Source organism: Ammospiza nelsoni, chromosome 16 (genome assembly GCF_027579445.1).
Source record: "Ammospiza nelsoni isolate bAmmNel1 chromosome 16, bAmmNel1.pri, whole genome shotgun sequence".
NCBI lineage: Eukaryota > Metazoa > Chordata > Aves > Passeriformes > Passerellidae > Ammospiza > Ammospiza nelsoni.
Window position 1 is genome coordinate 19,048,673 of NC_080648.1, and position 26,357 is coordinate 19,075,029.

General features: G+C 48.3%; 2 protein-coding genes across 5 annotated transcripts in view; one reads left to right on the forward strand and one right to left on the reverse strand.

Annotated features, from left to right (window-relative positions):
• Window positions 1-16,636, forward strand: part of TCERG1 (transcription elongation regulator 1) — a 28,747-nt gene extending 12,111 nt beyond the window's left edge. For all 4 annotated transcript variants that reach the window (XM_059483658.1, XM_059483659.1, XM_059483660.1 and 1 more), the window contains 14 exons: window positions 821-936; window positions 2,044-2,132; window positions 2,440-2,600; window positions 3,382-3,448; window positions 3,881-4,016; window positions 5,052-5,141; window positions 5,858-5,976; window positions 7,925-8,075; window positions 12,150-12,314; window positions 13,018-13,200; window positions 13,750-13,929; window positions 14,767-14,850; window positions 15,103-15,203; window positions 15,521-16,636. In XM_059483658.1, the coding sequence (XP_059339641.1) occupies window positions 821-936; window positions 2,044-2,132; window positions 2,440-2,600; window positions 3,382-3,448; window positions 3,881-4,016; window positions 5,052-5,141; window positions 5,858-5,976; window positions 7,925-8,075; window positions 12,150-12,314; window positions 13,018-13,200; window positions 13,750-13,929; window positions 14,767-14,850; window positions 15,103-15,203; window positions 15,521-15,722 (1,844 nt within the window). In that variant the 3' untranslated portion in view covers window positions 15,723-16,636. The remainder of the gene's footprint in view (window positions 1-820; window positions 937-2,043; window positions 2,133-2,439; window positions 2,601-3,381; window positions 3,449-3,880; window positions 4,017-5,051; window positions 5,142-5,857; window positions 5,977-7,924; window positions 8,076-12,149; window positions 12,315-13,017; window positions 13,201-13,749; window positions 13,930-14,766; window positions 14,851-15,102; window positions 15,204-15,520) is intronic.
• Window positions 16,637-18,226: 1,590 nt separating this feature from the next.
• PPP2R2B (protein phosphatase 2 regulatory subunit Bbeta) overlaps window positions 18,227-26,357 on the reverse strand; it is a 40,305-nt gene continuing 32,174 nt past the window's right edge. The window contains exons 5-9 of the mRNA XM_059483742.1: window positions 23,680-23,857; window positions 22,536-22,700; window positions 21,294-21,463; window positions 20,721-20,812; window positions 18,227-20,208 (exon numbers count right to left, since the gene is read on the reverse strand). Of these exons, the coding sequence (XP_059339725.1) occupies window positions 19,929-20,208; window positions 20,721-20,812; window positions 21,294-21,463; window positions 22,536-22,700; window positions 23,680-23,857 (885 nt within the window). The 3' untranslated portion in view covers window positions 18,227-19,928. The remainder of the gene's footprint in view (window positions 20,209-20,720; window positions 20,813-21,293; window positions 21,464-22,535; window positions 22,701-23,679; window positions 23,858-26,357) is intronic.

Consider the following 26,357-nt stretch of genomic DNA (forward strand, 5'->3'; position numbering starts at 1 on the left):
TATAAAGATAAAGTATAAATAGATTTGGAGTATGAAGTAAAATAATGTCACCTTCCCGTGTCCACATCTCTACATCGTGTTCATGTAAATGCACGTTAGATCCATGGGTGGATACAATTGCTCTTGTATAGTAAATAAGGAGGAAGGGGAAAATGTCCTGTGGCTCTTACTCAGTTCATAAAGTGTTTTAAGAAAGCAAATCCAAACAGTTGTGCCTTTTATTGTCTCCTGAATTTTTAGTTACAAGAAGTCTTTATTTAGACAAATGCAGGACACTTACACTGCTGGTTCAATTAATGCCTATCTTCCTAAAGAATCAGATTAAATAGTAGGTCTTTTTACCGAGATGACAGTATCTGAGACAGCAAATACTAATTTTGCTGAGAGAAGATTATATGTTCTATACTTTTTGTAAATTAAAAAATTGTGTACTTAGAAATTCCCAGGTGGTTCTGCATTGATTTTTATGTTTTTGTCCGCAACATTTAAAATGTGAAAGTGGTCTTCAGTGTTCACTGTTGGTTGAGAATTATTATTGGTTTAGCATTTCTGTTAGTACCCTCTAGCCAGCCTTTTAGTGTAATAGCTGTATCATGATATTTCATTTTCCAGTACCAAGTAGTATCTTGGCACAGGAGATAACTACAACTTCATAAGCAGACACTGTAAAGCCCAAAAGAGACAGAAAGTGGTGGGAATATATTGAAAAGAAGGTTTGGGTTCATATTGTATTTGGAAAATTATACCGATAAAAATAAAATTGTTATGGTTCTATAGTTGTTTCTTAATAATGCTCAAGAAGACTCTTACCTTTATTTAGAAAAAATGGAGGAGAAGGTCAAAGAGCCAATTAAAGAACCCTCAGAGGAGCCTTTACCAATGGAGACAGAAGAAGAAGAGTCTAAAGAAGAACCTATAAAAGAACTGATAAAGGAGGTAAAAGGCCTTGAACCCAAAAGCCAGTCTGAAGTCTCACATCCCTCAGCTGTGGCTGCATCTTAGCCCAGGCAGGTTGTCAGGAGCCATGGTTAGTGATTCAAGTTCTTAAATTCCTGAGGGGATTTGAAAGCCTCCATTTTTGGATTCAGATTTTTCTTTCTTCTGTTAATGTCTTTGCATAAGGAAAAATTAACATTCAAAAGAAACATATATAATATGTCAATTAAGAAGTTAGAGCATGAGAGAGAGGTTAGCTTATTACACAGATGTGGTGTATTAAGCTAACCTCTGACTGATTTTGTGGTACTCAGAAAATGGAACTTGTCCTGAATGTTTGAAATACTTAATATTTCATAGTTTTTTTCTCTATTTCTTTTGCTTCATTATTTTTAGCAGTTTGACACAAAGCTCACATGTTCACCCTGTGCTGTAACTGCTAAGTTTAGGCTGTTTGGAGCACGTGTCCTAGAAAGGGCTGTAGTGTTTCCAGTAAACAAAAGTAACTTTTCCTTTTGGAGGCATATTGCTGTGCTAAACAGCATAGTTTTTGAGGATACTAAAGGGTGTTTAAATAAAAATTAAACTTTTATCCTGATTTCTGTGAACTTCAATGTAGTTTAATAGGCAAAACCACAGAATTCGGTTACTGGGTTTTGCTGCCAAGCCCCCTGTTTATTTCTGAGGTAGTTACCAGTTTGCTGATTTCTGCTACAGAGGTTATTTCAGGTTTTCACTCTTTTCTACTGTGTGTCTCATTATCAAGCAAACTAATTTTACGAATAAATGAAAATTCCTTTGTCCGAAAATGCACCCTTACACCTGTATCCAGGCCCTCCTAGATTTCCAGGATTCATACAGATTTAGGAAGGTATTTCAGTAAGGTTTTGTCAAAGTAAAAAGTTAATTAAATGCTTAGAGGTTTTGGAGTTTAGATTTTTGGAATAGCAGCTGCTGTTGCAATTCCAGTGCTTCTGTTCTAGGCATGGATGAAGTGTCATTTTGAGCTGCTTGTCAGCATGGTTTCAGTAAAACAAGTTGGTTACTGTGTAATAAATAATTAGCCAGTTGTCATTGCCTGATCCTCAAACCTGTTTTTTCCTTGAGGAGCCAAAAGAGGAAGAAATGACAGAGGAAGAGAAGGCAGCTCAGAAGGCCAAGCCAGTGGCCACCACCCCCATTCCAGGCACCCCGTGGTAAGTAGCTGCTGCTGTGGGACTGGCATGGCTGTTGCTGGGGAGTTAGAGCAAGTGACAGTGTGTGGAGAGCGTGCTCTTAGTGTGCTGCATTTTTAATATCTCAGTTTCAAATCCAATCACTGCATTTTCAAATCTGGCAGCAGAGAAAAGCAGCAGTTCAGGGTCAGAGCTGGGCAGCAGCAATGTCTGGCAGTTGTGCAGTCAGTGGGAGCTGGGTCTGTGTGTGACCGTGGCGCTGCAGGCTGTGTGCACACGGCAGGGCCCCGTGGGTGAGGGTAACCCAAGCCTTCCTTCCCATCCCCAGGTGCGTGGTGTGGACTGGTGATGAACGTGTGTTCTTCTACAACCCCACCACACGGCTCTCCATGTGGGACCGACCCGACGACCTCATCGGAAGAGCTGATGTGGACAAAATCATTCAAGAACCTCCTCACAAAAAGGGAATGGACGAAGGAAAAAAACTTAGTAAGAGCAGTCTTATTGCCTTCTTCGGAAGCATAAATACAACTTAATACTTTGCTTTCCAAAGCTTGTAACATTTGTAAAGAAATGTAAAGATCTACTGAAAAGGTGTATAAATGTGAAATGCAGATTATGGAGCCTTTTTGAGAAAAGATAGCCTGTTGGAGAAAGTAGATACTAACAAACTTAATTGTTTTGCTAAATGCCAACAGGTTGAAAAATCCCCACAGTTTTTATTGACTAAAAAAAAGGGATTGTGTTTGTTTTATAAGAAAGAGACCAGAAAAGATTAATCATAATGTACGAACGGCCTCTCACAGAAGATGAGTTAACTTTGAGATCATCAGTTCGAAAAGAGTTTGGAAATAGCTGCTGAGAGAGAGAGAGCATTCAAAAGGCAGCTGAGATGAGATTTCTCTCTGGCCTGAGTTCTAGGAAACGGTCCTGGGATGGCATGTTGGCTTTGTAGTTGGAGGAGAGCAAAGTGCAGGTAATCAGGTAGATCCAAGTGTGCTTCATTAGACTGTTAAGCCTGAGTTGTTTTCCCCTAAAAATAAGAGCTCAGTGTTTGTCATTTTGAATTTCAAGTTGGCCAAAGTCCACTGGTCCTGTCCCCAGATTCCCATAGTGTGACTCTGACAGTGACTGAGAACCACATGTCTTCTCCCTTTGTCAGAACACAATTGCTGCACATGTTGTCCTTGGTTTGTGCATGAGGTTTCACTCATAAGTATAAAAATTTTCATCAATATAAAACCTAAAGTCTTACTGAAATCTGTTACAGTTAGAGAAGAGCATGAAGCTGCAGAGGAAGCAAATGAAGATGAGCCTATTAAAATAAAAAAGCGCAAGTAAGTTTTTGCTTTTTCAATACCAAGTGATCTGTGTGGTAAAATAACTGAAGTTTGCTACTTGAGCCATGTATGTTGTGTCCAGCAGAGTATAATTGGAATGGAGAGGGTTGGTGAAAAGAGTCATCAGCTTTCTGTTGCTCAGCAGATCAGGTATTTGATATTTTCCTGAGATAGCTGAAACCTGTGCAGAGAGTAAATAGCATGTGTTTTGGAAGTTGAAATGGAAATGGCGCTGAAGTTACTTGGAATACCTTGGCTCCTGAGTGCTGGGTGTGAAACTATTCATGTCCACCTCTGAGAATGGCTTTTATGGATTGTAAGCCTGTTCTTCTGGTATGATCAGTGATATGCCCTGGCCTGATGTGGTTCAGGTTCTGACCTTTAGGGCTGACATTTTACTTCTCAACTTACACTTTGTTTTTTTTTCAGGAAAGATGATATTAAAGACATTGATTCTGAGAAGGAGGCTGCTATGGAGGCTGAGATTAAAGCTGCTCGAGAGAGAGCCATCGTCCCGCTGGAGGCTCGGATGAAACAGTTCAAGGACATGCTGCTGGAAAGAGGGGTCAGCAACCTGTGTGTGTGGGAGGGAGAGGGAGGCTCAGATCAGAGCCGTGTGTGTGTGTGAGGAGGGAGAGAGGGAGGCTCAGATCAGAACTGTTTGTGTGTGTGTGTGTGTGTGTGTATGTGTGTGTGAGGAGGGAGAGAGGGAGGCTCAGATCAGAGCTCTGTGTGTGTGTGTGTGTGTGTGTGTTTGTGAGGAGGGAGAGAGGGAGGCTCAGATCAGAACTGTGTGTGTGTGTGTGTTTGTGTGTGTGTGAGAGGGAGAGAGGGAGGCTCAGATCAGAGCTGTGTGTGAGAGGGAGAGAGGGAGGCTCATGCAGAGCCTCCTGAGTTCTTGGTGAATTCCAAACCTGTGGCACTTTGTCTGTGGAAACAATCTCATCCTTCCTCTGATCAATGAATTGTCTTGGTACAGAACTCCAGATTTCAAAGAAGCTTACAATTACAGCAAAGATTTTGTAACTGAAATGACAGGGTCAAGACAGATAATTTCCTCCCCCCTCCTCCTGTTTTTCCCCCAAATTAAGTAATTACATAAGTGGAAATTGCCATTGAAGATGAATAGGACACACAGTGGACACGTCCTTAATGTTTTTGGAAATGTTCTACTGAGAAAAGCAGCAACTCTCACTCTAGTCCGTACAGACTTATCCTTAAATGGGAGACTCTTTGCTTTTAGTTAACTAAAGAAATGTACTTGATGCCAATCAATTTTGATAAATTAAACTAGTTGAATATAAATTTGGATAGTAACTGAAAAATGGAAGTGGTTCCAGCTGCCTATGGAACACAGCTTCTCCAGGCTTTCTTTCAATATACATTTTATTTTTAATGTCACTCAGCAGTAGTGTGTATAATTCTTTAGAAGTTTGCAGAGGAAATTGATGTTGAAACTTTCTGAGACAGCCTCTGTCATCCATTAATGATGAGAACTGCAGGATGAGTTTGGTTCCCTCTTTTCATCACATCTTAGTGTTTTCAAGGAAAACTCTACAACTTCTGTATAGTTTGTATATTCATCTTCATTTAATTAAAGGTCTCTGCCTTTTCAACATGGGAGAAAGAGCTGCACAAGATTGTTTTTGATCCTCGTTACTTGCTGCTCAACCCAAAAGAAAGGAAACAGGTAAAAAAGTTAAATTCACTTCCCATCCAGCTACTACAGGTTTATCTGAATCCTCAGTCTTTGTTTCTGCAAACCTTTCAGACTAATAAGTGCTGCAAGGGATTTTTATCACGATTAGGGTTTGCCTGGAAATGGAAGAAACCAGCAAGGGAAAGTGTTGATAGTTGCTTTGTTTCCTGTGGTTGGAAGGTCTTGTATTTTGACACAGTGGAAGCTGTATGTCTGCAGAGCACTGCTGAAACCTGAATGAAATAGTGAGAGTCATCAGTATCTTGTCAAAGTATTGGCATAATAAGTAATCTAGCTATTTTCTTTTTAAAAAGTGTTTGGGGGGAAATCTAAAGTGCATTTTTATTGTTCAGCAAGTTCTCACTTCAGCAGCTTTTCTTCAGGTGAATGTAGGGAAATGGAAAGCTTCAAGAACTTGGGAAGTGTCTGAAACATGGGACCCAGGAAAATGTTAACTGGAATGTGTAAGGAACTTCTTCCCAGGTCTCAGATGGTGTGTTAGGTACAGCACCCTGCATGTGCAGCGGCTTGGATCAATTCCATATGGAAATGCAAAGTGTCTCTAAGATTTCTGCCTCCTCTGTGTTGATTTTGTGGTGAGAGGAAAGGAAACGAGCGAAGGAAAGAAGTGGGACTTTTCCTCCCTTATCCCTAGAGCTTCTGTGTGTCACTTGTGTGTTTGCTGTGGGTGACTGGTGTTTCTGTAGGTGTTTGATCAGTATGTGAAAACCCGAGCAGAGGAAGAGCGCAAGGAGAAGAAAAATAAAATAATGCAGGCCAAGGAGGATTTCAAGAAAATGATGGAAGAAGCAAAGATTAACCCAAGGTAGGAGTTTCTTTGTGGTTCATGTGCATAAGCTCTACTAGGATGCAGTGTGTTGGATGGTATTGGGTTGATTAATCTTTTCAAAATGGGCAAAGAGGAGAAAAATAATGAGATAATGTTGAAATCTTCCTTTGTTTGCTTGTCACCTAATCCATTAAAAAATAGAACTTATGATTGACATATTTCAAGTTGAAGAAATACCCAGCATGCTCCCTGGATTGTGAGAACCTCCTCGGATCCACCACAAGTTTCTTTAATAACCTAGTTTCTTCTTAATAAGTCTTTGAGAAGTACTAGGGAGATTTCTTGGGTTTGGAGGGGGCTGAAGGGATGTTTTTCTTGTTACAAACTATGTGAATGATGATATGATAAAATGTTCTGGTTGCTTTAATAGAGCACTGATTACACCCCCCTCACATTCAGACCACTGGCAGCAGTAAGAGCGAGGGGGTGGCGGTGAATGTACATTCAAGATTTCACTGCTGGCATTATTTGTTTCACAGCTTCCACACATAGAGGTCATGAGATTCATGCTTATGTCACTAGATAAGCTCCAAACTGTCCTCTTTCAGCATCTCTTGGCTCATCTGGCATTAATTCTTTCCCAGTGAAATAACAGCTCATTTGTTTCACTTCAACTCAGTTTTTTTCAGTGACTCACTTTGGAAATTTGGTGACGGTGCTGTGGTAACTTTTGAATTGCTTCAGATCTGACTAATAACTCAGTAGTAGGCTGGAAGGCTGGAGGCATGGAAATGCCTTAAGAAACAGTTATGTTAGCTTTAATATCCTCAGCTTTCAGCATATCTTCAGTATGTCGTGTTGGGACTCATTCTTTACCTGATTATGGGCTGGGGTGGGAAAGAGAATTCCAGCTGAAATACTGTCTTGTTTAATCTTATCCTTTGTCTTCTGGTTTCAGTGTTTGTCTAAAGATATTGCTGTACTTCTGTGAGTGCCAGACTGGTTTTTTATCATCTATCTCAGTCCAACATGCTCAAGAGTTTGTGTTCCACTTCACTTGAGCAGCTCTTGTTCTTCAATCTAGCTGTACATTCACTTTCTAATCCTTTTGAATAAGCTACCAAATTCTCTTCTTGTTTCAATTTACCCTACAGCAACAGTAGGCTGGATTTTCCAAGTCTAATTATTTCCATGCTGTGATGAAAACATTCGTATGATTATAAGTGTCTCACGTATTCTTGGGGCCAGATTTGCATCAGAGCTTGGAAAAAGCACAGTAGTGATTTTTTTCCGAGGTAAGTGGCAGTAATGTACCTACTGCACAGGTTGGAATCTGGCCCTGGAGGTGAGAGAACGGTCAGGGAAACGCTGTGGGATGAGGGGTTGAAAGCCCAGTGTTGCTGCCTCTGCCCAGAGTGTTTGAAGGGGTTTCAGCCCTGTTGGTTTTAGCTCAGGCTCTGCAATGTGCACTGCAGGGGGAAGAGCTGGTACAGCCAGTGTTCTCTGGGGACTCCTGCCAAAGGCTGCCTTTCTTGGTGAACTCTTAGCATGGTTTGGCTGCAAGTGAATGCACCTGAGATTTTCGGTTTCACAGCTGTGAAATACCTGGACAGACTGGTGGCTGAACTGCTAACCCACAGAAAAGAAAAGAAGAGTTTTGTAGACAACTGAGATTTTTTTTTCGTTTCTTCTCCTTGGTTGCGCTGTAGTCTCTCTCTACACCTGCCCCTTCTGCAGGTGGCTGTATCTGAACAAACCAACCCACCCTTGTAAGTCTCTGATAAACACCTCTTGTGTGAGTGCTGACTCTTTTTATAGAGTTCATTGGTCCAGCAGCTCTATAGTGAGACCATAGGATTTGCCTTTTGGGTTTTTGTCTGTTGTGCTCTGGCATGTATTGCAGCAGAGGAAATACCTCCCTGCTGAACCTGCCTCACAGCCCAGACAGCTCTGCCAAATGAGTTCACTTGCCATTTTGTTGCAGAACTACTTTTAGTGAATTTGCAGCCAAGCATGCTAAAGACTCGAGGTTCAAGGCAATTGAAAAGATGAAAGATCGAGAGGCCTTGTTTAATGAGTTTATCACAGCGGCAAGAAAGAAGGAGAAGGAAGACTCGAAGACCAGAGGAGAGAAGGTAAGGGGACTCTTGAGTTCCAGCAGTGTGAGTGGTGTGAGTGAGATGGGACAGAGCCAGTGCTTGGCTTCCCTGAGCCTTCCCCAAGACACAGGCCTGCACTTTCCTAGAGCTGTTACAGCCAAACACTTCAGGAGTGTCCCCCTGGTCTTTCTGAACAATTTCAAGTTTGCAGTTTACTAACTTTCAGAATATTTAGAACTGAATTGTGTTTACCTGTGAAGCTGAGTTTGCTTAAGCCCTAGTTTCTTTAATTCACCCAAGCAGTAACATTATCTTCTTAACTGAAGTAATGCTTAATTTTTTTTTTTAATTAAGTTCTTGATGCATGAAGTGGCAAAGGAGTCTTACCCTGTTTGGCTGGAGCCCCAAAGCTGGTCATTACCTCTCTGTTCCCTCACTGGGGGCGGGCAGGACTTGCAGTTCCCTGAGGATAGTCTCTTCAAATTTCAAACAGTTCCTTTCCGTCTCAAAGCAGGCACTTAGGGAGGGACTTACTAAGCTTTGAATAAGTAGATCTTGTGTGTAAACTGCTGCTTATTAGATTTAAAGGTCAGCTTTTAGAGATTAATGAACTCCCAGTGTCACGTGCCTGCCCTGCCAGTGGTGGGGAGCAGCTCTCCCCCTTGGGGATGGGACTTCAGACAGGGCCACCAAAACCTGGGGTCACCAAAACCTGGGGCCACTTACTGCCACGTCCCTGTGTGTGTGAGAGTGGAGAAGGTCACCTCTGAAGGCCAATCATTTTGGACATGTGCAAGTCTGCTATTTTCATTATGTAAGGTGAAGTTATTGCAGGTTTCCCTGCCTGGAATGCTTGCAGGAGAGAGAAAGGCTGGGGGACAGGTCAGATTTGGGGACAGTTTGATTCTTTGAGAAGTGTATTTTTAAAATCTGAGTGATCTGGTATAATTTGATTCTGTACTTGATTTTCTCAAACATTGCCTTATCGCTACTGTTTTCCATAAATGATTGTGCTTTCAGAGGTGAACTGATGTAGTTCAAGACTAGAATTTACATACTGCAGTTTGATTGTGAATATGGAATTTTAAAGCATTTTTGCATCTTAATAGTGCAGTTGAAGACTTTAAAGAATGAATACTAGTTTTGTTGTTGCATGATTGTTCTAAAGTTGAAAAGTTAAAAGAAGAGATTGTATTTGTTTGCTTTAAATAATGTTTTTTTTTTCTCCAAAAGCCTTTTGTAACCATTTTATGTATTCTGTTTTATAACAAGTGGATAGACTTACAGTTATGTGCTGTGCGGCCTGTCAATCAGTTCAGTCTGACAGCTGTCAATCACTGACACGCAAATATTATGGGATTCCCTAGTGAGGAAAGCATTGGTATCTCTGTGTGGTGACTTTAGCCTCCCGCAGTTCCGGTACTTTACATTTTTTTAGTTTTTTTCCTTGTGAAGTGATGAGACTTGTACCTGCAATGTGTTAACTGCCAAAAAAAAAAAGACTTCTAAATACACCTGAAATGTTTTCAGCCTTATTTTCCTTTGATTTTGAAAGTGCTTAAAACATAAAAGAAAATTAAAGGCATTTAACCTGAAGCTTTCTCAGTCTGTCCAAAATCTTTACTTAGGGAGAATCAACTGTACAGAAATCTTTAACGTAAGGGTTTTAGATTTTATATATATAATGTTTGATTATGGCTTATGGGATGGGGATGGAAGAGCCAGCTTCTCCAATGGCTAGTTTTATTCCTGTGCTTGATTTCAGTGAGTAAATCCCATTTTCAGTGAGTAAGATCCATGCCATCCCATGCATCTCAGATGGCAGAGAGGAGTAGCAGGGGGTTAAGGATATCAGGGTGCCCCAGGTGCTCCTTGTGCCGTGTCCCTGGGGTGAGCTGTGTGAGCTGTCCCAGGTGACACAGCCTGGCTGGCTGTTGGGCTGCAGGTGCCCTGCCCCTCGTGCTGGTGGCTGGCCCCAGCCCAGAGCTCTGGTGACACTCTGCTTGGTCGAGCAGGACCTGTGTGCAGACACATGAAATCACCATCCACAGCTGGCATCTGAAAACATTACTCCTTGGTGAGATGCTTCAGACTCAATTATTTGAGACATTTTCATCTTTTTAAAATTTAAAATGAGCTGGCAACACCTGTGCTGTGTACAGGGCACCCGAGTGAAGTGAAAACTGCTTTAGAGCCCCAAGGCCTGAAGTGCCATTGTTATCCCTGGGAGGGAATTGGCTGTGCCCTCCTGTCTCCTGCCCAGTGGGAGCTGGCAAGGCTGCAGCTGGTCCCACTGCCCCCTGCACAGCTGGGCAGCAGCTCCAGGGGATTCAGGGAGTGAGGGCTCTGTTGGCAGCCCCACAGCTGGGCACAGGTGCCACAGGCAGCTCCCACAGGAGCATCTTCCTGCAGCCCCTGGTGGTGGCCTCAGGTGGAGCTGTGTGTGGCAGCTGGTCCAGGTGCTCCTCAGTGTGGCACCTCATCCTCTGGAATATACACACGGGTGGTTTGAGCAAGAGCTTGGGGATACCCTTACCTTAGAGACTTCTGTAGTAACAGCTGGGAACTGTTCAGTTTCTAACAAATATTTCAAATGCCATGGCTTAGAAAGCTTCATATTTTGAAACTGCATGCATGTTTTATGATGTTTTGAAACAACGTTCGTAATTTTAGAATGAATAAACAGTTTGCCTAGCATTTTGTTGAGCTCCTTTAAGATAAAGCAGTAGTGCTGTAGCTGTAGCACAACATCCCACTGGCACTAAGGGGCTGGTTTCTGATCTCTGCTTTACTGTCTTAGTCTCCTTTGGTATAGTAAAGAAAGCCTATAGAGCCTTTTATGTTTATATGTTAATATTTTGAAGAACTAAAATTATTGGTGGGCAAGGTTGCAGAATGTTGGTGCTGATCTTCATTCCATTCTTGCATTCTGAGCACAAACTGAGCACATTTTAGAGGAAAAGGATGTGCCAGGTCTCTGGCAAGCTGGAGCCTGCTCTGTCCATCTGCTCCCTTCCCTGAGGAAGCTCAGTGCTCTGCAGCTAAACTGCTTCTCCTGGTTTCCCTTTTTTAAGGGATGGGGAGGGGAGATAAGTAGCAAGTAACAGCAGTCCTCCTCCTGGATTTTGGGTTTTTAGTCGATGTGCCATAAAGCTGTGTTGGGTTTGTGGCCCAGCAGGGTGTGGGGTGCTGTGGAGGCAGAACCCTTTGCCCCAGCCCCTCACCTCTGCTTTGGGAGGCTGAAAGGCCAGCCAGCCTGCCACGAGTGGATGGTGACCCAAGAGCTAAAGTGCAGCAGGAGCTGCGAGATCACCTTGCCCAGAAATCAAGCTATCTAATAAAGGCACAGTAGTTGCCCTTACCGCTGCTGGTTCTGGGACGTTGGATGAAAACATGTTGCTAGTTGTATTGAAATAAAGCCTGCTCTGATGGATCCTCTGCCAGCCCTTGCAGTGGCTGTTGCTACCGACAGAAACATGACATGCCATTTCCAACTGAAAAAGTAGACTAAAACACTTTCTTTCAATTGCGTTGTAAATGTGCATGTCCATCCTAAATATAATTTACTTAATTGCCATACGTGCATAATTCTTTATTGGTTACATCCATCTTAAGACATCAGTCTTTGTTAGCAGATCCAAGCATTTACTTCTGCTAATTGTACACCTGAAGGATGAATCCATAAGCACCTGATTCCTCTAGAACCTTGTTTCAAGCTGCATGGCTTCTGGAGTGCTGATAGGCAAAATGCTATCATGCAGCAACAGTAACTTGTTAATGTGACATAGATAAAAGCTAAAAACCAAGCTTAAATTGGAGTAAAATAATAAAGAGTGTATTGGTGGATCATTCTTTATAGAGTTCATCTTAGATGTAGCACATGGTGTAAATGTATCTGCTTTGGCAAAATTGTCTCAAGGAACAGTGAATTTGGGCTGCAGTTATGACTAAATTCATAGTTTTGGTGATTGCTTTAAATTGCAATGGTATGTAATGTTAATGTGATCCCTCTGATGAAGGTAAGTTGACTCCTTTTGTCATAAGAGCAAACTGTGGAATATTAAGGTGTCTTTCTCAAGTGTTGTCTTTCTGTTTCTGTCTGTAAAACAGATCAAAATGGACTTCTTTGAGCTGCTGGCAAACCACCACCTGGATAGTCAGTCTCGCTGGAGCAAAGTGAAGGACAAAGTGGAGACTGACCCACGGTACAAGGCGGTGGACAGCTCCTCACAGAGGGAGGACCTGTTCAAGCAGTACATTGAGAAAATAGCCAAGGTGGGCAGGGAGCACGGGTTGCGGGTGTGCTGAGGGTAGACTGGTCTGTGCTGAAGAGAATTCCACACTAGAGCTGCTGTAGGAGTACCCCAGAACAGCAGCTTGGAACTTCTTAGAAGTTCTGTCCTTGGTGGGATGTTTGTGGGATCTGTGTGCAGGCACACACATGATATCTGGGAGAGCTTATGCCTCAAAGATTCCTGTGAAATCACTGGTGGTAAAACTGCAGCAGATACAGACACCACATTGATTGCTTCCTCCTAGGATGGGCTGCATTTCGTTTGCTGTGATTTTTCCTGTCAGCTGAGCTTCCTTCAGGGATGTGTGTTCATACCCAGTTCCTTCAGTGCTGCTCCTTTCTTAATCCAATATTCCTGCCTTTCTCTTCCAGGCAGTTAATGGTTGAGAATGTAAAACTGGGCCAACAAACAGTGATCCCCTTGGCCTCCCTTATTCAGAGTCTGTCACTGCACACAGCTCCTGCACACAGGGAATAGTTGATCTGTGACCAGATTTGTCTCTCCCCCAATGGTGTTACTCTGTAATGCTTCAGCCTGTCTCTTTAAGCAAAATTTTGTAATCATAGTACCCAAATCCCTTGAAAGTCTTTTGTTCTGAGCTTCCTTTAGTTTGATAGTCCTTTAATTCTCTTTCTAATGAGCAGTGTTGCTTTTACCGAGACAAGGGTGTTGCTGCCTTGCAGAACCTGGATTCGGAGAAGGAGAAGGAGCTGGAGCGGCAGGCGCGCATCGAGGCGAGCCTGCGGGAGCGCGAGCGCGAGGTGCAGAAGGCGCGCTCGGAGCAGACCAAGGAGATCGACCGCGAGCGGGAGCAGCACAAGCGGGAGGAGGCCATCCAGAACTTCAAAGCGCTGCTCTCAGACATGGTGAGGCACTGACAGCCGCCTCGGCTCCTCAGGGCAGGCCGAGCTGCTGCCTGCTCCCTCTCAAAGCCTCTGGGCCCTTGCAGTTCAGCTCCAAAGAGGTGAAATCCCACTGAGAGTTTTGCCTTGGTTGGAAGACAAAGCTGTGCATTTAGAGGTCTCATGCAGAGGGTGCTCTCCAGGCTGGAAACAGGGCTCTGGAAACTCTGCAGAGCTCCTGGTGTCTCTGGAAATAATGATCTCCAGGCTGCCTTTCCAAGCGCTCTGGTGAACGCAGAGTGTTACAGGAAGGAAAGGAGGGTGCTTGGGTTTTCTGGTTTTGGGAATGCTCAGCTGGGTCAGTGGGACATCTCCATCTGCTCTGAACCAGTGCAGAGGGATTCCTTCTGCCACTGCCTGTTCAGTGTGTGTGGGGAACCTGCTACAGTATCTTCTTAAAAGCCGAGGGTCTCTGTTTTATTTCAACCTTAACTTCAAACGAGATGAAAAAATAAGCATTATTATCAGTGAGCTGTGGAAAAGCTGGTTTAAAGCAAATCATGTTTGTCTCAGGTGCGTTCCTCAGATGTGTCCTGGTCTGACACCAGGAGGACCCTGCGCAAAGATCACCGCTGGGAGTCGGGGTCCCTGCTCGAGAGAGAGGAGAAGGAGAAGCTCTTTAATGAACACATTGAGGCACTTACCAAAAAGAAGAGGGAACATTTCAGGCAACTTCTGGATGAAACTTCAGCGGTGAGAGCTGTTGATGTTCAAGTTGAAAGTCTTTGCAGCCCACTGGCATTTCTTTTTTCCTGTTTTTCTGTCCCACAGTCTGATTGGTTTGCTTTTATTTCCAGGGCCTTTTTGCTGCATTGCTCTCTTTTCTCCTTCATAGCAAAATTTGTGCCTTATGTTTCCTTACCTGTTTATCTGGATTTTTACTTTGATTGAACATATAGTTAATTTGCATATAAACTTTGAATCAGTGATCTTTTAATCTTCTTTTTATTTCTTCAGTACTGAGTTATTTGACACTCTTCACTGTCTGACTTCTTCAGATATGCAGGGTGTTTGCCTTAATGGCCACCAGTGTGGTCTTACCCAGTTCACCTGTTCTGATGTTCTCCTGCTGAACCTGAACTTTTACTCTGCTCATGCTGTGGAATGCATCCCTGATTCTGTGCATTGGGGTTTTAGTGAGGTTTCCTCTTTTTTAGTTCTCTGCCAGCTTCAGGCAGCTTTCATTTAAACTGGAGGTTTTAACCTGATTTTTAATGCATTAGTTATTTTAGTTTAGAGGCAAGCTTTCTGCAGGTAATTTTTAATGTACTAGAAAAAGACTTTGGAAAGTAAATGATATTTGGAGGACCTTGATCTGAAAATGCCGTCTCAAAATGTGAAAGAAGAGTCGCTATGTAAAATCAACTCATTTTAGAAATACAACCGTAATAGGCTAAGTAATGAGAACCCAGCAAATTCATCATTGGACTTGGGATATATTTAAAGGCTTCAGAGGTTAGTAGTGTTTGCATTCCTTATTCATAGAGTCTAATTTACTTTTAATTTAACTGTTTTTGCTTATTTTGAAAGATAACCTTAACATCAACATGGAAGGAAGTGAAAAAAATCATTAAAGAAGATCCAAGGTGCATTAAGTTCTCTTCGAGCGACAGGGTGAGTGGTTTGCATTGCTCTTGCCAACTTTCAGTCTGGTGCAGGGTACAGAGAAGTGACTTGGGGGTTGCTGCAATGGGTTCAGCTCTGTGTGGACACAGGTGTTAGTAATTAAATATTAAATAAGATTAAAAATGTAGAAGGTAAGGAAAAGTATAATTAACATATAATTGCTGCTGGTGTTCAGTGTGTTCACTTGCAGAAAGTACTGGAGCTGCACCCAGTGATTGGTGTTTATCCTTGGTCTTTCAGAAAAAGCAGAGAGAGTTTGAGGAGTACATCCGAGACAAATACATCACTGCCAAAGCCGACTTCCGGACGCTGCTCAAAGAGACCAAATTCATCACTTACAGGTGGGCGCTGCCATGCTAGTGCAGGACGTGGCTTTTATTCTGCTTTGCCATCCAAACAGCAGCAAACTGATGTCTGTTTTTTCCTAGTTGATGTCTGCTGCCAAAATCTTTAATGGTGCTTAATTAGCACAGCACCAGTGTAGGCAACGAGCCTGTGTGTTCTGTGCCCGGAGCACTGTTCTGTGCCCAGTCCCCAGCTGATGTGACATCCTCCTTGCTCAGGGGATGGCCCAGCCCTGCACCCTGTCTGTGGGGCAGCTTCCCCGGGGCTCCCTGCCTCCAGCCCGCTGCAGTGCTGTTCTCACCCTTGCTTTCAGATCCAAAAAGCTGATCCAGGAGTCGGATCAGCACCTGAAGGACGTGGAGAAGATCCTGCAGAACGACAAGCGGTACCTGGTGCTGGACTGCGTGCCCGAGGAGCGGCGCAAGCTGATCGTGTCCTACGTGGATGACCTGGACCGGCGCGGGCCGCCGCCGCCGCCCACGGCCTCCGAGCCCACGCGCAGAACCACCAAATAGCCTCCGAGTGCTCCTCGTCACGGGTGTCTGGTAAATCCAAACGCTTGCATGAGCCATCCGTCAGGTTACACACATCCATTGCCGTGAATATATTCAAACGTCTGAGGAGCAGAGGCAGAAGAAGCTTTAGTGAACGTAGAATGATCTCTGGGGGGAAAACCAACCACAAAAACTCACATTAAAAATATTTATGAGTTAATTGGAGCATGAGTGACAAATCCCAAGGTGTGCGCTGTCTGGTGGCTGTGGGTCTCAGAGTGGTGTGTGTGTGAGGTGTGAGTCTGGCACCTGGGGCTTTCCTCTCAGCAGTGTCCTCCGCGTGAGCCCCAAGGGTGACGGCGTTGCCGTTTGAGCGTGTCCTACACGAGTGCCACCAGCTGCCTCCTGGTGCCCGCAGCCCGGGCAGGAGGAGGTGACACGCTTACATTGCTGATCACTGACGGCCCACTCTGGGAGCCCCAGGCCCAGCTCTCTGCTTCCACCCTTGGGAGTGGAACTAAATCTGCTAGAGCCAGGGTTAGAGCTGAGTGGAGAGCAGGGACTTGGAGACCAGACCAGGTTTATTCACAGGCTGCTCTGTTCCTGCCCCCAGCCATTGATTTGCAGCAGTCAGGTTGCTCTGCCCAAGTGAAGTTCTGTCTAATGAGTTTTGCTCGAAGCTGGAAATCCCAGAGGTGACCGAGCAGGCCAGGACGGTTGTATAAATACATTTTTATTTACGATAAAGTGATCTTTACATACTTCTGGATTAGACTGTGCATACCCCCTCTGGGCAATTCTTGTAAACTATACTCCTGTTTTGAATGTTAAACTTGTGTTTCTAAAGTTTAATTTTGAAATGTTGGGATTGTTCAGTTTATGTATTTGAACTACAATAAACCAACCCTTTTTATATATGGATTGTACAGGCCTAATCCCAATTTGTGTTGGATTTTGTTGGATTTGTGAATTTCTGAGTAAAGCAAATGACTGAAGTGATACTGCCTACATTCTTGGCTGTGCTGGGCAGAACAGGGCCTGTGGCACTGAGCAGTGTGGGGTCAGCATGTGGGCCAGGGGGGTGAGCAGAATGATTTTCCAGTTCAGCTTTTTTGTCTGTTGCTTAAACATCAGCTGGCAGTGCTTGCAGAGCCAGTTTGTTTCTTCTGGTTGTGTTCACATGTGTCTCTTGCTCTTAGAGGAGGGCTGGGGAAGAAGTCTCTTCTTCCCTCATCCTGACAAGTGATTTCTTGTCAGCAGTTGATGGTGGTGGCCAGGGCCAGAACTTGCAGGCTGAGCATCAAGAGAGAGGGGTCCTCTTGTTCAGCACATCCCAGTGGGAAGCCATGTGTTTGTTATGGCTGGTTTAGAATATCGTGAACTCGTTCATTATATAAGATGGCTATTAATTTTAATGGATCTGGTTTATGGAGACCAGATGTTCATAAAAATTTATTTATTTGCTTATTCTGTGGATAAAACGATCATGCCCATGTGCAGGGCTCCTAGCTGGGGGTGCTGCTGGTGGGCCATGGAGCTGGTCCCCCCTGGCCGCCCCTTAGGCAGAGTCCCCAGTTTCCCCAGAGGTGACAGCCCATGGAATCCTCATCCAGAGAGAAAGTTGGATTTAAGGGATGCTGACATCTTCCCTAGCACCATTCCTGTGGCAGCCCAGGAGGTCCCCTGGCTGTCCCTGCCCTCTGTGGCCAAGTGCTCACAGGAGGGCAGAGCTTAAATCCAAGCAAGCTTAAGAAAGAGAAAGAAACTCCACTTTTGAAAAAAGCTGAACTGAGTTCTGCCTTGTGGAGCAGCCAGATCCAGCAACCCAGAATGTGCTGTACACGAGGGAGCAGAGCCAGGGCTGGCTTCCTCCTGCTTCAGTTGATTAAGGTCCTGCAGCTAATGTGAAGGTACATGAGCGTCTGAGGAACATCTCCCTGCCTGCACAGTCCGTGCCCTGCAGCTGCTAATTAAGGGCTGCTGTTTGAATTCATCACCAGGAGCAGCCCAGAATTAGGGCAGGGGCTGGGGAGGGGCTGTACCCAGTACCGGCGTTCCTGGGCAGTGGGGCACCTGAGAGTTCTCCCACTCCCACATTGCACGAAGCCCCACTGTCCTGCATCCTTCAGGGGGACCCGGAATCCTCGGGGGCTTGGGGGTCCCCTGCTCACCCCTCAGCACAGCCCTCGGGTTTGGGGGTCCCCTGCTCACCCACCCCTCTCAGCTCAGCCCTGGGGTTGGGGGTCCCCTGCTCACCCCTCAGCACAGCCCTGGGGTTTGGGGGTCCCCTGCTCACCCCTCAGCACAGCCCTGGGGTTTGGGGGTCCCCTGCTCACCCCTCAGCTCAGCCCTGGGGTTTGGGGATCCCCTGCTCACCTCTCAGCACAGCCCTGGGGTTTGGGGGTCCCCTGCTCACCCCTCAGCTCAGCCCTGGGGTTTGGGGGTCCCCTGCTCACCCCTCAGCTCAGCCCTGGGCACCCGCGTCCCGCCGCGCGAGAGGCACAACAGCATGGACTGCACACAGACACGTTTGGGACAACTTTACTTCTGACACTGCAGTGCAGGCTTTCCTTACACAACCAAAAAGGAGCATTTTCTTATAAAATGGTGCATTTACTTGCTATTTTATTTTACCATTTCATTTTAAAAAAAAGTTACTCCTGAAAGCCATCCCTTGGAATAAATTCATAAGCCAGTGCACTTTGTTCTTCCCTTGGAATGGCTCCTCTGAAAGTGGCGTCTGGGGGGCCCTGTCTCCAAGCAGCTCCTGGTTTCCCGTGCAGTCCATGAGCTCTGTGGGTGTGTAGCAGTCCCTTTCCCTGGTCGGGGCGTGCCGTGATCCTCGTGGTGCCCGCAGAGAGGCTGTCCCGGGGCACACCTGGCCTTGGTGACTCGTGTCCGATCCCTGAAGGCCTTGGGTGCTGGGGGTGCCAGGTGTCCCCTCAGGAGGATGGCAACAGGGTCACCCTTGGGGAGCCACTGCCAAAGTGACGGTGTTGAATTTTGTAATTGACTTCATTTGCTTCTTGCTGCAGGAGCAGTTTTCAGATTTACAGAAAATCCAGTCAATCTTTTTTTATTGAACAGTTGCTCAAGTAAAGAGGGACCTGACCAATCTGTAGAGTAGAAAGAGGCAGCCTCGCCATGCAAAGAGAAAGAGTTACCGGTTTTATTATTACTATCATTGTTATTATAATGTAGGACAGCAGACAGCCTCTCTCTGACACAGTCAGGGGCTAACAGCAATATACAGTTGGATTTTTTTTTTAGGTCATAAATTAGCAACTTATACTTTATCTTAAAAAAATTGAATAAATAAATAAATTAATTAAAAAAGAGAGAAAGAGAGAGAGAAAGAGAGAGAGACAGTCACAACATGCAAGAGCTCACAACAGAATGAGAAAAATGACCAAAGCAAAGCCCAGAACTGCAGCAGAGCCCAGGGTTGGTTTGGTTTGCGATCAATGCAGGTCGGAAGCATCATTTATAAAGGTATTTCATATACCAAAGAAGGCACCACAGTATCTACAAAGCCAAATCCTCAGGAGGGTTCTGGGGCTGGGGGGGGCAACCTGGCTGGAGCAGACACAGCTGGAGGTGCAGCACATCCCCCCTGCCCCTTACGCTTGTCCTTTGCAAAACTGAACTTTTCCATTTTACGTTTGGTTTTGCTGTCTCTGTTAGTAAAACAAAATAATTGTAATAAAAAGACAAATGTGGAAAATGGCAAAGGGAGGCAACATTCCAATCTTCCACACAACAGGTGGAATATTTCTGGGATCAGGTTGAAAGCAATTGGAGTGGGACCACTGCCACCAGAGCTGGCCAGAGCCCCTGGTGTGTTACCCCATCAATCCCTTCCCAGCTGACAGCCCCCTCCCCATCACCTCCTCAGCCATCGGCGGCTGCCACCCCAGCACTGCATGGGGACGTGCCTGGGGACGGGGACAGCCAGGCCTGGCATCCTCACTCTGCCCTGTAAGAAGTCTCAGCTCTCCCTGTGTAAATCTGGTGTCTGGGGGTGCCCCCAGTGGCCCCTGGGCCGGAGTGCCCCAGCGCTCCTCTGCACAACCGCGATCTGCAGAGCAGGAACTGAACAAAGAACAGGAGGGAAAGGAAAAACAAAGAGAGAAAGAAAGAAAGACAGAAAGAAAAAGAAAGGGAACCGTTGAAACATCATGTTTACTGGTATCAGTACGTGAGACTCCTAAAGAAGACCTGGTCCTCCTAGTTAACCTTGTCCTGGAATATGTACAGGTTGTTCGTGGCTGCCACAGCGATGATGTTCTCGGAGGGGTGCCAAGCTGTGTGCAGGATCTTTTTGCTAAAGTCCAGACTGTCCACACTGATCTCATCTTTCCTGCGCTTCCCACCCACGCAGACCTTGCGGGGCTTGAGGATGGCACGGGGTTTGCTGTTCTCCCGCGACGCCTCCAGCGTCACGTCGCGCTTGGTGTTGCGGTCGAACATGCGGAAGAAGTTGTTGTAGGAGCCGGTCATGATGACACTGCAACGGGGAAGGACAGGTGATTTTCACACCTTTTCAGAGGCAAACTGCTGGTGACTAGAGCAAGACTGAACATTCAGAGGCATAATGAGATCTGGGTAAGCATTGGAATTTGTCTCGGGCCCAGTTGTGCTTTGTCAGCTCACTCTGATGGCTCAGACAAAAACCATGACAGCCCTGCCAGGGGCTCACACACTTCCTGCCACCTAGCTGGGTGTAAGTCACACCCAGATGCTCATTATCCCCAGATTCTGGCAATCTGAAGCTAAAGCCCTCACCACCTTCCTCCAGCAGTGGGTGACAGAGAGGTGGGACTGATCTGTCCAGGAGAGAGTGGGACCCTCAGACATCCCCACCTGCGTACAGGCTGCAGGTGTAGGTGGCTCCTGCTGCACCTGCCCAGACCCCGCACCCAGCCAAAGGGAAGGGGCTGCCAAGGGGCCATGGAGCCCTCGTGCCAAACCAGAGCCAGCATGCCGGGGCTGCAGGCAGGCACCCCAGCACGTGCTCACCTGTCAGAGCCGTTCCAGACGCACTCAAACTTGTCGAAGATGCAGTCGTTCTCGTAGAGCGAGCACAGCTTGCTCCGCAGGTAGTCGTGGACCTGCGGGTGGGAGGGACAGGATGAGCCCCCACAGTGGCCACGCAGCCCAGGGCTGGCACACTCAGCCTGGCTCACAGAGAGTGCCCCATACTCACCAGCTGGCAGCGTTGGGCACTGCCTGGCATCCTGTGCCCTCCCACAGCCACCCTTCTTCCCAAGCACCTCCAGCCACACTCTGCATACAGCTTGGGCACCCCCAGCCAGTGACAGTGACAGGGCTACTGCTCTGCACCAGGCCTCCCACATGGCTCTGCCAGCACCTGAGCTTTCTCTCCTCACCCACCCCCAGCCCGGGGACACGGTGACAACTCACCAGGCCACCTGAGCCCACATTTAACCACCCTGCTTTCCACCATCTACAGGCATAAAGCTCCCACACAACAGGGGCATACCTGCCCCTCCTGCCACTGGCCCAGAGCGTGGCTCAGGAAGGAGCTCTGGGTGCCCCACTGCTGCATGCACCTGGCTGTGCCACGCTCACCTGGTAGGTCTCGATGGGCCGGTTCTCCATGTTCAGGTCCCACACCTTGACAGTGAGGTAGTCCCGGGTCATGATGTACCTTCCACTGTGGCTGAATTTCACATCAGAGATTGAGGAGATGATCTCAGAAAAAAACGACCGGTTACTTGGGTCCTCGGGCTCTTCAAAAACTGTGCAGGAGGAAAGAACAAGCCCCAGCATTAGCTGAGGTGGGAGGTCCCTCATCTCAGGCCCTCATCAGGGAGCCGCCACCCTGTCCTGGCAGCACAGGAAGCTTCTGGGAGAGTCCTTGCATGATGCTGTACCAAGCACCCACACGTGCTTAGGTTTATCACCCCCCCACCAAGCCCTGGAGCTCCACTACAGTGGGAAGAATGTCTGAAGTGCCCATATAATGATCTCTACAATGCAGAAAAGGCACTGCCCACAGCAGGACGCAGAGCTACAGCCTTTCACCACCAGGAGAAATCTGGAGGCTTTTTCCATATAAAAAGTGGTAGCAACAAGAAAAAGCAAAGAGCTCAGGCAGGCAGAAAGCAGCTGAACCCAGGACGTGTCTCTTGTTCACAGCAGGTCAGTCATGATGCCCTGGTCCCCCTGTGAGGGCTCTGGGAATGGGCACAGGGCCATGGCCACAGCTCTGCTGGGGGACGTGCAGTGCATCCCTGCTCGGTGCCCGCACTGGCAGCAGCAGGGGCTGTGCTGGCACCGGGCTCCTGGCACACGGGCAGGGCCAGGACTGGGCTCCCAGCGCACACAGACACAGAGGGGATGCCAGGATGGGGATGGGGGTCCCAGCCCGCAACTGGTGCTGCCCAGTCCCTGAGTGTGTCTGTGACCCAAAGCCAGTGGCCGGGCAGGCCTGGGGCTCGGGCCAGCTATTTTTGCTTTGGGCTGAAGGCTTTTGTGTGGTTTTGCTCCTGCTGCAGAAGCAGATCTGGGCTGCTGAGCTCCTGGAAAGGATTTCTGAGCACTAATTCCCTCTTACACAACAAACCCACTTTCTCTGGCACCGAGAGGTGCTGCCCTGCCCGCAGCAGCTCCTGCCCAGCTCGCTGTCCCCGGGGAGCAGGTGAGCCCGGGGCGGCCCTGAGGGCAGGGTGAGCGGCCATGGGGACACCAGGGGGAAGGCAATGGGGCGCCGGGGCAGAGCCCAGCCCGGGGGGCTCTGCGGTCCCTTCCTGCCCCTCTCCTGCCCCTCTCCTGCCCCGTTGCAGCCCGAGGGCCGTGGCGCTCACTCACACTTGGCGTGGCGGTCGCAGAGCGCCGCGGTGCGCATGTCGCACAGGCGGATGGTGCCCTTGCTGCTGCTGTACACGAAGGTGTTGCAGTGGTGCGGGTGGAACTCGGCCGCCGTGATCACCTCCGTCAGCTCCTCCATGTTGGCCGGTTTGATGTCCACGATGTCTGGCAGGGCCAGTCAAGGAGCCCACGAGCCCGGACCGCGCTGGTGTCCCTGGGCACCGGGGCCTCCCCTCAGCCGTGCCAAGCGTGTGCTCTGGGCAGGCACCTCCATCGCAGGGCAAAGCTGCAGCACAGAGCGGGACCAGCCACCCCAGCAGGGGAAGGCCGAGATCCAGCTGGGAACCCCAGCCCTGGCACCACAGCCTGGAGACCCTCTGTGGCACACGAGACCTGATCTGCACGCCCACGCCAGGCCTCAGTAAATGTCTTTTAGCGCAACATTCCGCCATGGTGAGTAACCATACTGAGAACAGCAATGGCAGCAAAGCCCGGGGCACAACAACCAACAGAAACCCCCTGTGTAAGTCCCTTGGGCCACGATAACTCCCTGAGGTTTGTCACAGATTCAGTACTGCTCACCCTCATCCTTGCAAATAAGCAGGCACCACAGCCCTACTCTCCTGCAGCTGCTCAGAGCTCCCATAGCCACGTGCCTGTGACTGCCAAAATCCTCTCCATCTGCCTAAATCATGCCCCAGGGATTTCTCAGCAGGAAACACCATATAAATACCATCAATGATTCGTGCCCTGTTTATTATTTCCAGTGTGGCTGTTACAAGCATGACTGCCACAACCTCATTTGTAGAGCAGTGACTGGCAGCCTGTCACCCGCTGCAGGGTGCAACAGAACCACAACATCACTGCTTCCATTTCCCCAAGGCACCATCACTGCTTCCATCCTCCCCAAGGCATCTGTCTCCTCCATCACCTGCAGACCACCCCCCTCTGCCTGCACCACCATCCCTGCAGGCAATTCAGAAATGTGCCCCCCACACATCGGGGGACAGCAGCAGTGGAGGAGCTGTCGCACTGCCCGCTCTGTCCCCATCCCAGAGGCATGGGACAGCCCTGCTCCTTCCCCTGGGGCTGCTCCTCACTGGGCCCCAGGGCTGTCGCCAGAGCCACACACAGCAAAGGATACTAAAACTTTGATTTGTGATTTCAAAGTTCCACAGGTTTATCCTCAGGTCATCCGCTGACATGTATGTCTCGTAGTCGCTGTTGACGGAGATGGAGTTGATGTGGTAGGTGTGCGCGTTGGCAAACACCCTGCGGGGAGTGGCCTCCACCATCAGGTCCATGGGCCGCAGCACGGGCACCTGCGGGGCGAGCAGAGAGCGTCAGCAGCCAGGGACAGGGACGGGCTCCAGCAGCTCCTGGCACCGGGGCCCTCTGAGCTGCCAGGGCTTCCTCCTCTCACTCCCGACGGGCTCCTCCAGGGAAACCTAATGCCTTCTCACGTGTGTGATAGGACAGAAGGACAAGCAGACCCAAAAGCCATCTGATGTTGAGATACTTTCCAGGATGGTTAGAGCATAGTGAAGCAGTGAGAGCCCAGTAAACCAGGCTCTGATCTTGCTGCAGCAAATGTTCCAGCTCTGAAACAAAAAAACAACCAAAGAACCTCTTCTGCCTCATTTTGTCACTGTTAGCCAGGATCTGAAATTCCTGGAGCATTTTTGACAGAAATACCTTGCTTGATAGAGCCAGGCCAGCACATTTTTTTCTTTAAACATTTTTGCATTTGTCTCACAGTGAAGTAATGGAGGCAAGAGATGAGAAGGGACAGAGGGAAGGACCAGGAACAGAGCTGTGGGTGTTTGCCTTTAGATAGATCAGCATAACCCATTGGGGAGGGGGGATGCAGAGAGGACCGTGTGTGTGAGGAGTGGGGTCAGTGATAACTTTGGACACAGGGCTCTGGAGGCAACTCAGCACACCAGGAATGTGCCAGCCCATGTTCCTGCTCACCAGCGAGGTGATTCACCAGCTGCTCCATTTCTTGTGCTGCGTGAGTGCTGCCTGAAGAGATTCCCTTGGCTGCAGAGGTGGGCAGGGGAGTGACAGCCAGCTCGAGTGACACAGAGCGCTGGTGCTGCCAGCTCAGAGCCGAGCCCGTGACGAGCCTGCAGCTAATTGCACCTGACACGGGCAAGGAGGCATCGTGTGCACTGCCAGATCCTGCTCAGACAGCTGGCACGGGGACAGGGAGCCCGGGGAGCACCCAGACCACCGGGACCACCGGGACCACCGGGACCACGGGGATCACAGGGACCACGGGGACCACAGGGATCACGGGGACCACGGGGACCACGGGGATCACAGGGATCACAGGGATTACAGGGACCACGGGGACCACGGGGATCACAGGGATTACAGGGACCACGGGGACCACGGGGACCACCGGAACCACAGGGATCACGGGGATCCTGGGGATGACAGGGAGCACAGGGAGCACAGGGAGCACAGGGACCACAGGGATCACGGGGATCACAGGGACCACGGGGACCACAGGGATCACGGGGATCACGGGGATCACGGGGACCACAGGGACTGGCTGTCAGTGCACCAGGGGCTGTGCAAAGGGAAAGGGTTCCCTGACTGCCCTGGCCATGCAAACAAGCCCAACGAGGCTTGGGCAGTGGGTTCTGCTCGGTGAGAGGACTCTGTGGCCAGCACAGCCTGCAGCCAGACCCCGGGCCAGCTCCTGTCCCCAGGCCGGGCTGACACCCAGGCTGGCACCTGCAGCTCCCGGTGCCCCAGCACAATTCCCTGCTCGTTCCTACCTTGCAGCCACTCTCAACCAGAGAGCTACAACAAACGCTTAAGCCAAGAACATTCTCCACACATTACTTCAGAGCCAAGTCCTGGGGACACTTTTTTCTGTCTGGGATATGGCCTGTCACCAGGTAAAACCAGGTAAAACCCCACAAGAGGGACAAACCTGGTTATACATGAGTGGTTTGCTAAAGCAGGGATTTTATCTGCTACAGTGGCAAGAATCTGCACAGAAATATGGAAGCCAGCGTGCCCACATGCTGCAAACTCCTGCTTAAGGGATCAGCAATGAGGATTTAACCCTGAAAGCACTGAAACTTCGAGGCAGGAATTTGCTGGGAGCAGACAGTGAGCTGTTCCCCAGCAGCAGCACAGGGATCCTGCAGCCAAGGGGAGCAGCTGCCCAGCCAGGCCTCAGCCACAGTGGAGACACCAACAAATGGGGCAGTGTGACACCAACTGCAAGTGGTTCTTGTGCTTTTTGAAGCAGGCACAGGCCAAGTGAGCTTCTGCCTACCCCACCCAGACCAATCAGCGCTGCCCCAACAACCCTGCACGGCAGAGACCTCCTTGTGCACCCCCTCCAGCTCCAGAGCCCCCCTCAGGACAGGCTCTGGTGTCACACACACCCATAGTTAAATGGTAATTCAGTTCAACAAAGTGCATCAAGTACGCAGAAATACTGCGCCAAAGAAAATAAAACACTAATAAATTCAATTACTTTCTGCTTTCAGGAAGGGGGGCAATGCCAGTCACTTTTCATTTAAAACAACTTAAGTCTTAATTTTGATTCCTGCTTTTAGCAGGTACCCCATGACTGCCACTCCCTCCAAGCACACCTGTGCACCTACAGCAGGACCCACATCCCTCTCTGGTGAAAGCTGAGCAGGGGCAGTGCCAGGGCCAGGCCAGCAGCAGTGCCAGGCCAGACCAGCCCCTGCTCCTCACCAGCACAGCAGCAGTGCCAGGCCAGGCCAGCAGCAGTGCCAGGCCAGCAGCAGTGCCAGGCCAGACCAGCAACAGTGCCAGGCCAGACCAGCA